The sequence below is a fragment of the Lissotriton vulgaris genome, chromosome 11 (assembly GCF_964263255.1).
Source record: "Lissotriton vulgaris chromosome 11, aLisVul1.2, whole genome shotgun sequence".
Classification (NCBI taxonomy): Eukaryota; Metazoa; Chordata; class Amphibia; order Caudata; family Salamandridae; genus Lissotriton; species Lissotriton vulgaris.
The window spans coordinates 485,054,057-485,068,295 of record NC_141699.1 but is presented as its reverse complement, the minus strand read 5'-3'; the positions used below and the strand labels follow the sequence as shown (position 1 = coordinate 485,068,295).

Below are 14,239 nucleotides of genomic sequence, written 5' to 3'. Positions count from 1 at the left end.
TTAGGGGACGTGCAAATGATGTATATTTAGTCACAAAATTTGAATTGTAAATACAATTGAATGATTTACTCAAACTTTAGAATCTGTGCAAATCTGTTGAATCTTGTTTACATGATTAAGCATACTGTTGAAACCTTCGTAGTTCATTGGCTGTGCGCTTCGCTTGAGCATGTGTCTCTTCGCGCTCACTGTTGTGACTATTTCTTTAGGCACAGAGACAGATCCCGTACACGAAGCAGCACGCATTGTTTCATTATTATAATTTCCATAATATAGTTTCACTACATTATTCAGGTGTGCAGGTTGATATTCACTATTCATACCTGGGAATGTGCCAAAAAGATACTTCTTCCCAGGAGAGGCGTAACGAGGAGAAATATCTTTCTTTCTCCTTGTTACTTCCTTTTCCTATGTGTGCTGCATCCTACAGCACACATAGAAAGAGGAAAATACCTCTCAGGATTGTTTTTGTGCAGGAAGATGTGTTCCTACTAACACAAAAGCAAACCTGCATGCAACTCAGGCACCCTTGCTGTTGGCGCTAGACAGGAATGCACCGTAGTGGCTTAAATATGGAGAATTTCTGCCCTTTCCCTGCCACGCAGTGCAGCACAGCAAAGTGACTTTCTGAGGTGCACTGCATGACTTTTTCATAAATCGCCACTAAGTCTCTTTGAGAAAGCCAGCAGATCAGCATATTATCTAACTTGTTTGCTCTGTATTAGAGTATTTCCACACAACACAATTTTTAGCTGTATCCATAAATGTTGACATACTTTCTTGTTATAAACAGAGATTTGAAACAATGGTAACTATCAAGAAAAACAGCTTCTATCTGTGAAAAGCTGATGGAACGTTCTCCGACTGGGTCGGTTTAGCAGTCTGTTGCACTCTGTGATTTCTATCCTCCAACTACAGATAGCTATATAGTATGTTTTATTTATTTGAAGTTTTTATATAGCACCTTGTCACCTAACAGGTAATAAGGCACTTTACATATAACCAAACAGTTTCCATGAGGAACATCAAGAAACAAGAGGAGGGAGAGAGGATGTTTCTGGGTTGGGGAGGAGGTTGAACATAAGTTATGATGTCTCTTGCGAAAGACAGTAGGAAAACACGTGAAGGCAGTGTTGAAGGTGGTGTTCTGTGTTGGGCATCTGCAAAGCTTGTTGAGGTAAGATTCAAAGAGGTAATTTTGAGGCCTTTCCTGAAAGACATGATTATATGGCTGCGTCTTAGTTCAAGGGGTAGGGCGATCCAAAAACTGAGTGCTGCTCCAGAAAAGGGTTGCTTCAGTGCTAATGCAGACTTGAATTTAGGTGTTGCTATAGTTGAAGAAGTCTTTTTCCTCCAGACAACGTCACAGGTATGCAGACCTGATTCAATTACAGGATAACGCAATCATCACCACTACTGATGCCATACACTATAGAAGTTGCCTGTCGCGAGAGCCTCTCTAATTCTTCTTCCTGCTCCTGTTGCCTCCTCAAAGCTTCTTGTTGGAGACGGGCCTGTTGTTCCTGTGGACAAAAAGAGACCCTTGTGAGAGAGTGCTGACATTTATAGCAGATTCAGTATGGATCAGAAAAAAAGGAATATTTTCTGCAGTTGCAGGTGTAAACCCATGGGACGGTCACATGCTTTCCCTAAGAAATAGCAAGCATTTACAATGCAACGGTCTCGCCTTTGAAAAAGTTAGTGCTTTTGGCATTGTAAATGTCAAACTTTTTATTTTGGCAATAGCTTAATCTCTCGCAAATGCGAGACCTATTGCATTGCATTTCACTGCCTGTGCAAGAAAAGTGTGGGTGCAGGACGAGATACAACAGGATGCATGCATATTCCTGTAACAAGAAAAGCAATAGTGCTGGGGGTTGACTTCACTAAGGGAATGGGGTGGGGGGTAATGGTGCAGTTATCCATTTCTGGACTCTCTGGGATATATGCCATTCTAAAGGAGGCCCAGATGCTTAAATGTGACCACTATGCGCTCACCTACACACATTGTAGATACGCAAACATTTGTATTCTTTGGTTGTCTGTAAAACATGCACTTTGACCAGAATATATGATCATAAAATTGATCCTCAGTTCAGAAATGTTTCAGTGTCCTGACGGGTAAGTAAAGTGTACTAGAGAGTAGTAGAGAGTGAGTAATAGAGAGTATTAGTGTGAGTAGTAATGAGTGAGTAGTAGAGTAGTATAGAGTGATCAGTAAAGAGTTGTAGTAGTTAGTAGTAGATAGTGAGTAGTATAGTGATTTGAGAGTAGTAGAGAGTGAGTAGTAGGGAATGAGTAGTAGAGTAGTAGAGAGTAGAGTAGTAGAGCGAGTAGTATAGAGTTAGTTGAGTTATAGAGAGTAGTAGAGAGCGATTAGTAGAGTGTGAGTAGAAAGTAGTAGAAAGTGAGTAGTAGAGAGTGAGCAGTAGAGTAACAGTGAGTAGTAGAGTGAGTAGTAGAGAGTGCGTAGTAGAGGAGTAGAGAGTGTGTAGTAGAGTAGTAGAGAGAGTAATAGAGTGATTAATAGAGAGTGAGTAGTATAGAATTGTTGAGAGTACAGAATAGAAGATTGCCAAGATCTACAACATATTTGACCCAAAAAATACCGATATGAATCTCCCAACCAGATGGATTTCTTTCATTGCCAAATAGCAGCTAAGCAACAGGAAGCCCTTCTCAAAAGAAGTAATCACCACCCTAGTGAATACCAGCCACTCAGGAGCCCCCTCAGATACATGCCCCCACACCCCCACACCCTCATACCACCCACTTGCAAATGCGAAGGAGTCCCCAGGGGATCCCTTCCCCTTTGAGAGTATGTGAGAAAATATTTTTTAAGAACACACAGTGGTCCCAGGGACCACTGCCTGCCTTTAAAAAAAATGTAAGTGAAAAGTTTCATATTTCTTTTTTAAATGCATCCAGTCTTCCTTTAAGGAAAACGGGCAGCATTTAAACAAAAACAAAAAAACTTTATTAAAAAAGCAGTCACAGACATGGTGGTCTGCTGACCCCAGCAGTCCACCGTCCCCGTGAGTGTTAGCCATTCCTAATTAGCTAGCAAATTGAGCCTGCATCATTAATATTATTGAGGTATGCAATTTGTGACCTCATTAGGAATTGCAAACAGTGTTTCAGACACTGTTGTGCATTCCAATTTGCGAGTCACAAAGGTGACACAATTTGAGACTCGCAAATTGGTGGGTCGTACTTCTGGCCCCTAGAGCAGACCACAAAAACCTCAATAGTTACAGACCCATTTCGCTCCTGCCTTTTCTAGCTAAAGACATTGAGAAAGCCACCACTACCTAACTCAGAGACAACTTAGAACTTCACGCCCCTCCTGATAGCTCTGAATCAGGCTTTTGCAACAACTACAGCACAGTGACAGCCCTTATTGCGGACACCGATTACATCAAAATCATCCTCCACCAAGGAGAAATGGCCACTCATCCTCCTCGACCTCTCTGCAGCTTTCAATATGATCTCCCACAAGTTATTCATAATAAAGCTTCAGCGCTTGGGTATTTGGCGACCAGCCCTCAAGTGGATATCCTCCTTTGTCATGGATAGACTTCAATGATTAGGCTTCCTCCCTACACCTCAGAACCCAAGAAACTCATCTGTGGAGTCGCTCAAGGATCGTCTCTCAGCCCAACACTCTTCAACGTCTACAAGATGCCTCTTGCAGACATCTTTAGAGCCCACGGCATCAACAGAGTATCCTAAGTCAATGACACAGAGCTCAACCTTTCCCATACCAGCTCAACCAGCGCTGCCAAAGCAAACTTTGCCAACTGCATGAGAAACATAAACATCACTGCTTAGATGCAAAACAACTGCCTTCAGCAACAACCACACCTCCTGGGATGTCTCTTGGTGGCTGTTGGACCTGTCAGCCCTCGGGTGGTCTTTCCCTGTGATTTTTTGCCCGTGCCTCATTTTTCCAACCAACTTTTTGTTGACTTTAGGACTCTGGGCACCCTCCCATTGCTAATCAATGCCAGGGTGCAGGTGCTCTCTTCCCCCAACATGGCTGCCACTGACCCCTGCTACTGCAGCGTGGTCTGTATAGGCCAACTCTAGTAGCCAGGAGCTGGCTAGAACCCTTAAACAATGTTGCCATACCAGCCTGCCCATAGCTAAAATGAGGGAAGCTCCTGGAACCTTCCAGAATAGGGAGGCACCAACTGCCACTGCCAACTGCCAACTGACACTATATAAGGAATGAGAGGGAAACTTTCTAGTCAGTTGGGGCATCACTGACCTGGGGAACCCACGGGGAGTTTTAGGCGGGAGGGCCTAGTGAGGAACCTATGCTACTGGGAGTGACAGGATTTAGGTGCTGCCTCTTAAGCTGGGTGAGGTGTCCAAAGCTAGCTCCCTGATCTGGCCCAGTGGTAGGGAACCCCAGGGCCCATCTGCAGTGACTGAGGAGAAATTCTTCAAGCCTTCAACTCATCACCCCCCCTTTTCTCTACTTCAAGAAACAAGCAACCAAGGGCGCAGAGCCATCCAAGTGCCAAGAAGACTGCTTCCTGGGACCAGGTACTGGACTGTGCTGCCCTGCGCATCCCCTGCCTACAATTGGGCCTACCTGTCTCCCCCTGACTGAACTGTGGGCCAAGCGCTATAATTTGCTCCCATCCTGCTTGCCCTGAGCTAACTGTGCCCTCGAGACTCTAGTGCTGAAGCCCCCCTGTGAGGCACGGGTATTCTAAAGCGCTTCACCCCCTCAGGAATCATCCTGTCAGCGAGGCGCTGCATCTGCCCCTAGCGCTCACCTGTTGTCTACGAGCGCTGCGATAGCCTGTCGCTGTCTGCCGCTGTCTCTCCGGGCCTGGAGGCGCCCGTGGCCCCCTCCTTCTGCCCAGCCGAGACTGCCCCTCAGGCAATGTCGCGCAGTGCACCAAATCACCGCCGCAGCCCACGGAAGCGCTGTGACATCCCTCGGCGGCCCCCGGAGCCTGAGGAGGGCCGCCGCGTAGCCCAGCCAGGCCTCGTTAGGACTGAAGCCAAATCGCTGCCTCCATCACGTGATGAGGGCGTTCGGCCTAATCATTGGCCGCGCCCCCATCTCCCTGTGCCGCGAATGGTCCCGCGGCCCGGCCCACACTGCTCCTTCCTTGGCCGTCACCGCGGGCCCCGCTGACACGGCCCGGCAGCCGAAGAGTGCTGCACTTCACTACGGAGGGGGCCGCTGAGCCTGAGAGCCCCCTCCGCTTGCCGCTCCAAACGTGGGCCCAGCTTTGCCCCGGCGCCGGGGCTCCAGAACTGCCCCCGCGTCGCACAGGGCCGGAGCTCCTTTCCCCCCAAAGCGGACACTTCGCAAGGGCCCCGGAGGGCCGAAGAACACAAGGTAACCCCCTGGGGAGGAGGGCGGAAGGCCGAGTGAGGCCCGAGGTCGCCCCTCTCCCGGGGTTAACTGAGACTGGGCCCTGTTGGCCCCCCTTCGAATGTACCTCAAGAGTTGGGAGGTTGGAGGATTAAAAACTGTTCATAGTGCACCATATTTACAAGCCTGAAATGTTCATAGAGCATCATATTTACAAGCCTGAAATGTTCATAGAGCACCATATTTACAAGCCTGAAATGTTCATAGTGCACCATATTTACAAGCCTGAAATGAGAGGGAGATTCACTTCACTGTACTGCATTTACTTGCAGAGGTGGGCTTCCATAGTATTCTGATGATCTGATCTAGGTCGCAAGCCGACCGGAATTCACAAGAAGAAAGGCTTGTCACAAATTACTAAAGGTTGTGTTCTTTGGAGTTCCTTGTTGGACTGATAAGTACTTGCCGATATGTTTTATTACCTTTAAGGAAAAGCGTCCATGAGAGGTTTGATGTGTTACTTAAACGCATTACTATAGTCGCTTCTTGTAGGATCCTCCAGGTTTATACAGTTACCCCGGTGCCTGTCAGAGAGTCTGATGCGACAGGCGGGGTTAGTGAGTGTTTCACTGCTAGATGTGCTGGTTTGCATGTTAATGAAATGTTCACCCATTCATAGAAAATGCAACCTGAACGTGATTCATGAAATGTCCTAATGAAATGCTACCTGAAATGCTAATGAGTTAATAATGCATCGCTCTATTTGAAAGCCTATATAAAAGATCTTGATTTATTTCAAGTACAACTGCTGGTGTGGTCTCCATTATTGTGCCACTGTGTGTTTCATTGGATGTGTGTGTTACGTAGCTGCTTTACACGCAAGCCCCTGGCTGCCTTCCTGCTCGAGCCATGCTACCCCCTTAAGAGCTGGTGACCCCAGGTCTTACAGTGGCCCTCCAAACTAGGCCCCCACTCACCCCTGCTGACCAGGCCAAGAACCTCTGGACCATCCTGGACACCAACCTCTCCATGAGCAAACAGATCAACATTGTCTCCTCATCATGCTTCCTCATCCTGCAAATACTATTCATGATTTTCAAGTTGATACCACTGAACACCAGAAAAACGGTCATGCAGTCTCTTATCACAAATAGATTTGATAACAGAAATGCCCTCTACATCTGAATCTCAGTTTATGTCCTACACCAACTCCAAACCACCAGAACGCCACCACTAGACTCATCCTGAGCTTCATGCAAAATAACCACATCTCTCCACACCTCCACAATCTCCACTGATTCCCAGTCCAGGAAAGATGTAAGTTCAAAGTACTCACCCACGACAACAACATCTTAACAACACTGGTCCAGCTTATCTCAACCACCAACTCAATTTCTATCAACCCACCAGACACCTTTGATCAGCGTCCCAGGCAAGAGCACTCCACCCTCGCATCAAGTTGACCAGAAGCAGAGGATGTTCCTTCTCATAACTTGCAACCAAGACCTGGAACGGCCTACTGAAACATCACAGAACCTCCCCCTCCCTCATGGACTATCGAAGGAACATCAAGACATGGCTCTTCCAGACAAAACAGACATGATCTCCTTTTTCCCCCTCAGGCCTGCCCTAATCAGCACCTGGATACCCTCACAGGTACAAATTCATATAAGATAACCTAACCTAACATAACCCATGTGTGCACATATGTGATCACACATGAGCATGTATTTATCTTTGTGCTTTTACCTGCTGATGCAAAAAGCATTTTTTGTTTTGTTGTCAAAGCTAAAAGATGAGGGTAACACCACTAAAAGGTGAGATCCACTGCCTTCGCCCACGCTTTCGGTTAATTTTCTTTTTCACTTTCTAGGTCTGCGCTATAGAGATCTCAGTTATCTGCATGACCGTGGGTCTCAAATTCTTCACAAATGGCAAAAGGTTTTACAGAGAGGATTTTCGCTCCACTACATTCAGCCATCGAAGCAGGGGTTTGCCATTGGGATGGGCTGTGTGTCAATGCCATGGCATATCAAGGATGATTAGATTGTCCTTTTGTGTGCTTGTTTGATTCTGATGATGTAACATCATGTTTAGCTTATAGCCAACAGCCTGATGTACCCAACAGCTTCATGTATTTACTTTGCTAACACAATAACTTTGTGATTGCTAGTATCTAACCCTTTAGTTTAGAAAGTACATTCTGTCTGGAAACCCAATGGAATAATATTATTATAGAATATCTGTAGAGGGCACAGCTACCCATGTAGGGCTTCCCAGTCCTGGCTGCAAACAAGTGAGAACCCGAGAAGGATTAATTTTGGCTTGGTGAAGAGGTGAGTTTTCAACTATATCCTAAAGCTGAGTAAATGTGTACATTTTGGTCTGACCCTAAATAGATAAGAAGAGAATTCCAGAGTTTTGAGACAAGGTAGGTAAGGACCCAATCCCCCTCCCAGCCCCCCTCCCCCCCCCCCCCCCCCGGACCCACCCCCCCACTGTTCTCCTGACTCTGGGCACGGTTAACAGAGAGAGAGTATTTGATCTCAAATCTCTGGAAGGAATGTGGGGAATAACAAGATGTTGTAGGGCATGTGGCTCCCGAGAATACTTTACCTTGTGAGCAATACAGAGGGCCTGGAATTTTACATTTTCTTTTATTGCCAGCTAATGAAGTTGCACCAGGGCTGCACGTGCAGTTTGAGTTTTAGACAGTCCTATCAATACTCTGGCTGCGGTGTTCTGGGCAATCTGCAGCTTTCTCATAACATATGAGGGGCTGTCCGGGTAGAGTGAGTTGCAGTAATCTAGTCTAGAGAGTATCAAACCCTGGACCACTATTCTCTGACATTCCAAAGGGAGCCATTTGAGTGTCTACAAAAGAGATCTCAGAAGGCCGAAGCAAGTGCCTGACACCTTTTCTGCATGAGCAGCCATTGTCAGGTCCTTGTCTAGGAAAACACCTAGGGGCCAGATGTAGGTAAGTATATTTGACCGATTCATAAATACCGAATTTTACCGATTCGGTATTTATGAATCGGTAAAATAGAAGGGGGGAGATGTAGATACAATCGGTAATTGAATTATCGATTCTGTAAGAATCGGTATTTACCGAATCGGTAATGCCCATTGATTCCTATGGGCATTGGAGCCCATGGGAATCGATGGGCATTACCGAATCGGTATTTACCGATTCGGTAAATACCGGATGTTGCAAGGGTGCAGGGGGTGTCACTTTGACACCCTCTAGCACCCCGATTCCAGGCATGTGGGACATGTGGCACACAGACATGCCCTAAGGGCACGTCTGTCTGTCATATGCCATAGGTGTGCATGCACACATGTGCATGCACACATGGAATCGGTATTTTACCACCAAATTGGATTGGGTGGTAAAATACCGATTCGGTAAGGCCTGTGGGACTCAGAAGAGTCCCACCTACATCTCAAAATTACTGAATCGGTAATAATACCGAATCGGTACTTTACCGATTCGGTAAATGTACCGAATCGGTAAAATAGGCCACCTACATCTAGAATAGCCATTTACCGGTCGGTAACGGCCGAATCGGCCGTTACCGGTCGGTAAATGTCGACCTACATCTGGCCCCTAGTCTCTACTTCAGACTTGGGGGGAATGGGGTCTTCCCCCAAGTGTGATGGCCAGAGAAGTGGTCTCAGAGGGCTGGATTGTTTTCAGTCACCATTACCTAAGTCTTGCCTTAGTTTAATTTGAGGTAGCTACAGGCCATTCAGTAGGATACCCTTTCTAGAAAGATGGTAAGTCTGTCATAGGAGAGAATACTCTGGGTATCATCAGCATAGGAGACCACTGTAATACCCAGATCTCAGATGATGTCTGAAATCGACCGTACATATACATCATTAAATAAAGTGGGACTCAATGAAGTGCCTTGTGGCACTCTGGATTTCAGCTGGTGTGTTTCTGACAGAAAGGGCCCCTCACTAACTGGAAAGCTCCTGTCTGCGAGAAACTATGTTAACCATTTTAGAGCAACCCCTGCAATCACTATGTTTTCCAGCCTCTGGCAGAGAACTTGGTGGGCAACTATGTCAAAAGCTGCGCTCAGATCCAACAAAATTAGCGCAGCGGTACCACCTTGGTCTGGAGTTTTCTTTAAGTCCTCTGTTGCCAGCATAGGAGCTATCTCAGTACTGCAGCCAGATCGAAATCAGGTCTGCATCTAGTGCAGTAGTCCTTTGGCATTCAAGAAGTCAGATTATGTGCCAATAATCCATTTCTCCAAACTTTTACTGACTCCAGGCAGAAGCAAGATTGTCCTAAAATGTTCTGCCTTGTTTGGGACCAATGCTGTTTTTTTTAGTACAGGGCGGATAATCGCGCATTTCCATGGATTAGGATCCCGCCTGCTCTCCAGGGATAGGTTATAAATAGATGTTAAGGCCTCAATGACGGTCTCTTCCCTTTCAGCATGATTTCTAATATGGCGGGGTCTATAGGCGAGCCTGACTTAATCGAAGTTGCACTTTCCGTAACTACTTTCTGGGTGAGATTCAGAAAGGTAGAGCATTCCACCTCCGTCCTCCTGCTCATGGTGTTGTTATTCTTATTTTGTACATTATCCAGGGTATATGTGCTAGCTGAACCTGCCAAGGAGTTGTAGGTTATTATGACTTTCTCTAAACAATAGTTGTCTAGCATTTCAGATAGTTCCTTAGAGGGGGAGGGACCTGCTCCTACGATATTGGGTTTGATGAATGAGTTAAAGATGGAAAAGATTTCTTTGGCCAGAAGTATGGATTGACTGATCTTATCGGCAAAGTCTTTCAATTTGGCCCCCTGGATTGCAGACTGATATTTTTTCAATGTTTTTATCAAGCTCTCCATTTTCTTTTGAGTTTCTTACATTCTTTTATCACAGGCAAAAACCATTTAACACTGGGTCTAACCTGGGAGGTTTTACTGGACTTTTTTGGAATACATAGGTCTTAAGTTGAGCTGATCCACTCCTGAAAGTTATAATACGAAATGGTAACCACTGGGTTAGATAACAATACATATCAGTTACTCAACACCAAGATGCTCCCAGTTATGAAGGTGCGCTTTAAAAATATGTTTTGTGGTATGTGTACTCTGTCATAAAGACAGGGTACTATACACAAATCATCTTTGTGCATGAATTACTTTTACATACTGTCTTAACATGTTGTATTGAAGGTTTTTTTGTGAACAAAATAAAAGCATGCAGGCATTCTTAAGGACAGAATTAAAATAGTGGCCCTTTGTCAAAAGTATATCTAAGCAGTATTTTGCTGTGTATGTCTTTTAAGTTCACCACTTACAATGCAGAGTTCACCTTCTGACTTATTTTCAAACCACCTTTTTTTCAGGGTGTAGCTTACCTCTGCAAATTCATGCACATAGGATGAGGTACACAGAATTAGTCCATATTGTAGTATAGGTAGTGACCAACACATCAATCACAGGACTTCCGATGAAGTATTCCTTTCTCTTTATTCTCTTATTATTTTCTTTTCAAAGATTCATATAGAAAAACACACTGGCAGCCAACACATATTTTGTCCAACAGACTTTTTCAAGGCTACGAGGTATGGGCAAAGAAACCCGGCATAGATTGTGAAGGAACGTATGACTCTTCGCTTACACATTAACTACCGATACGCTGTGCTTTGGGGTGCCAGGTTTCTTTGCCTATACCTCCTAGCCTTGAAAAAGTGAGTTGGATGAAACATGTGTCGGCTGCCAGAGCCAAAATCAGAGGGGCAAATTACTCATTGAACTGACTGATTACCTCAACACAGTCTTTTCGGTGTTCAGCCATTACTGAGCTGCAACAAGACAATTTCATAAAACCTATTTTATTTATTTATTTATTTTATGTTCTTGGATAGTGCCTGAATAGACCCCCGGAGGGGTATCTCCGCGCTTTTGCCATTGGAAGAAATACAGATTGTGCTGGTCCATGTTCAAAAGTGACTGATTAGATTGGATAGGTGTTATAACTATTTATAAAGAGATGGGTTTTGAGGGTTTTTCGGAAGGTTAGGTGATTGGTAATTTGTTTTAATGTCTGGGGCAGAGAGTTCCAGAGAACAGGTCCAGTGTGAGCTAGGGCACGGCCTCCCTGCCTAGATCTTTTGATTCTGGGTACCTGTAATAGCTGGATAATAACTATATTATCTTGTGGAGAATTACTTAGTCTCAACAGAAGTTGTGTATCATCAGCAAAGGTGTATATTTTAACACCAAAGGATCGAACCAGCATAGCTAAAGGAATCACATATATGTTGAAAAGGTATGTGGTCAAGGATGAGCCTGGGGGACACCATAGAAACTTCCAATCAGCGATTAGCGTGGAAGCCCATTTGAGAGTCGTCCAGGAGGTCATTTTTTTTTTTTTTTAAACAATTTTTATTGTAGACATATCTGTACAGGCCAATACACGCACAGCAGTAGCATCATAAGTGTCAGCAGATATATAATACATTTCTCCAATCAGTACCCAGCCGTCCGGCCCACTACCCGGGGGTTGGGCGGCGTTGAAGCCTCTGCACATCCATGCCTGACGTTCCATACAGAGGAGTGGTTAGTGTCCGGATTAAGTGTATGTCTACTTTTATAGTCCTACTAAACTACGCGCTAGTCCCCAACTCCCCTCCCCTGCGCTAACCCATAAACTCCCCCCCCCCGTCCCATCCCGCCCACCATCACCCGCCTAAGGCTACGCAAATACCATCCCTGGGTTGCTAGCTTCATGCTCCCCATATTCCTGTCGTTCCTGGGGCCTTAACTCGTCTCCTCCGTGCCCTCTACCCCGGGAGTTTCCTCCTCTGCGTCAGCTTCGCTATCCCTGAGTGCCTGCACCATTACTTCCCATGCGGTCGCAGTGTCAGCCGCTGTCTGGGTAGGGGTCCTGCGCGCAAGTTGGTATCTATGTGTGCTGTCAGCCGTGGCCCATTTCAGAAACTCCTGCCGCCACCTACGTGGAGTAGGCCCCAGCCTCGCCTTCCAGTTCTTGATGATCTCTCTCTTAGCTACCATCAGTCCCATGTCGATGAACTTACTCGTGAGCTTATTTTTGGGGGTATGGGGAAACCAGTGCAAAAGACATTCGGCCAGTCCATACTCTATCGATCGTTCAGTCACCTCATTCAGCACCTCCTCTACTTCCTGCCAAAAGTCCCGTAGGGCCGGGCACGCCCATAGCATGTGTACCAACTCAGCCCCCTCCTCCGGGCACCAGGGGCAGGCTGCTGTGTCATCGCCAAAATACCGCCTGATTCTACCTGGGGTCATGTACGCCCTATGCAATACATAGTAATGGATCAGCTGGAACCTGGCGTTCCTTGTGCTGTTGCGAGCCCTACGGACAAGTTGTGCCCAGGTCGTGTCCGGTATGTCCCTATTCAGATCCGCCTCCCATTTGGTTTTTAGGGATGTGAGAGGAGGGATATTCTCCCTAACCATTCGATTATACAGGCATGTAACCGCCTTAATCGTGCCCGCCGCCATCATGGTGTACTGGCACGCCGCTGCCGTCTCGGGTTCCCCAAGCCCCGTGCCCCAGTGGGCGTGCATCGCCCTGGTTACCGCTGCGTGTAGCAGAAATCCCCCTCTCGGGATACCGAAGCGTTCTATTAACTCCTGGAACGGGAGCAGTGCACCACTTTCAAAGAGGTCCCCAACTACCTGTATTCCCGCTTCCCCCCATTCCTGCAGGCTCGACCAGTCGCCGCCATGTGGTAGTGCCGTCAGCATGGCCAGTGGTATCTCAGGCGCGTAAGGGCGCTGGGTACCCGCTCTCTTCTGGGCCCGGTTCCAGCTTTGACGGTACGTGCGCTGTTCCAGCGACAAATCCCGACTGTCCAACCGCTGCTGGAGGGTTATGTACGCCAGGACGTGCCTGGGCGTTCCCCGCGAACTTTCGTCCTCCGGGCCCCGAAATACCCTCGCTACCTCCTGCGTGAAGACCTGTAATTGGGCCGCTAGGTAATAGAGCTCAAAGTCTGGCACCGCCAAACCCCCCTCATCTTTCGAGCGAGAGAGCGTGGCCAGCGCTACTCTGCATCGTCCCGCTCCCCAAATGAACGATGTGATCTGAGATTTAAGGAGCTTAAAGAATGAGCCAGGTATCCAGATTGGGAGCGTCCGGAAATAGTACAGTAATCTCGGTAGGGCTACCATCTTTAGTAGGGAAATCCGGCCCGCTACTGATAGTGGTAATGTGGACCAGAAGGACATACAGCCCTTCAGTCCACGCACACAGCGTCCCAGGTTGCCCTCAAGCAAGTCTTCCGACTTATGGTAGATGTGGACCCCCAGGTATTTCATGCAGGTAGGGTTCCAGGTCGCCTCCGACTGGTGTTGCGGATGGGCAGTGCCCTCCAGCAGCGGGAACAAGCTCGTCTTGGGCCAGTTGACCCGCAGGCCTGATATTTCTCCGAAGCTCTCAAGTAGAGCTTCCGCCCTCCGCAGGTCCTCACCACCGTCGCAGAGGAACAGTAATAAGTCATCGGCATACAGCGAGATGAAATGATGTCCGTCACGGGTCGGTACTCCGCGGGTGTGCCGCCCCGTTCGGGCCGCAGCCGCTAGCGGCTCAATAGCCAGTGCAAAAAGGAGCGGTGATAGGGAGCAGCCCTGTCGAGTGCCCCGCTCCACCGGGTATCGGAGGGACACCGCCGGCCCTACCCTTACTCTCGCAATCGCTTCCGCGTAAAGGACCTTAGTCCAGTGGATATAGCCAGCTCCCAGGCCGAAACGCTCCATGACAGCATAGAGGTAGTCCCACTCGAGGCTGTCGAAGGCCTTTTCAATATCAACCGATAGGACCAGCTCCGTCCCTGTCCCCTCAGTCAGCCCGTCCATGATACGGAGGAGCCGTCTGATATTAGCCG

At 47.2% G+C, this 14,239-nt stretch overlaps 1 protein-coding gene across 5 annotated transcripts in view; it reads right to left on the bottom strand.

Moving 5' to 3' along the window:
* Positions 1–935: 935 nt before the first annotated feature.
* The window catches only part of LOC147682138 (guanylate-binding protein 1-like), a 181,940-nt gene continuing 168,636 nt past the window's right edge, over positions 936–14,239 (bottom strand). For all 5 annotated transcript variants that reach the window (XM_086943545.1, XM_086943547.1, XM_086943544.1 and 2 more), the window contains one exon: positions 936–1,523. In XM_086943545.1, coding sequence (XP_086799671.1) covers positions 1,389–1,523 — 135 coding nt within the window. In that variant the 3' untranslated portion in view covers positions 936–1,388. The remainder of the gene's footprint in view (positions 1,524–14,239) is intronic.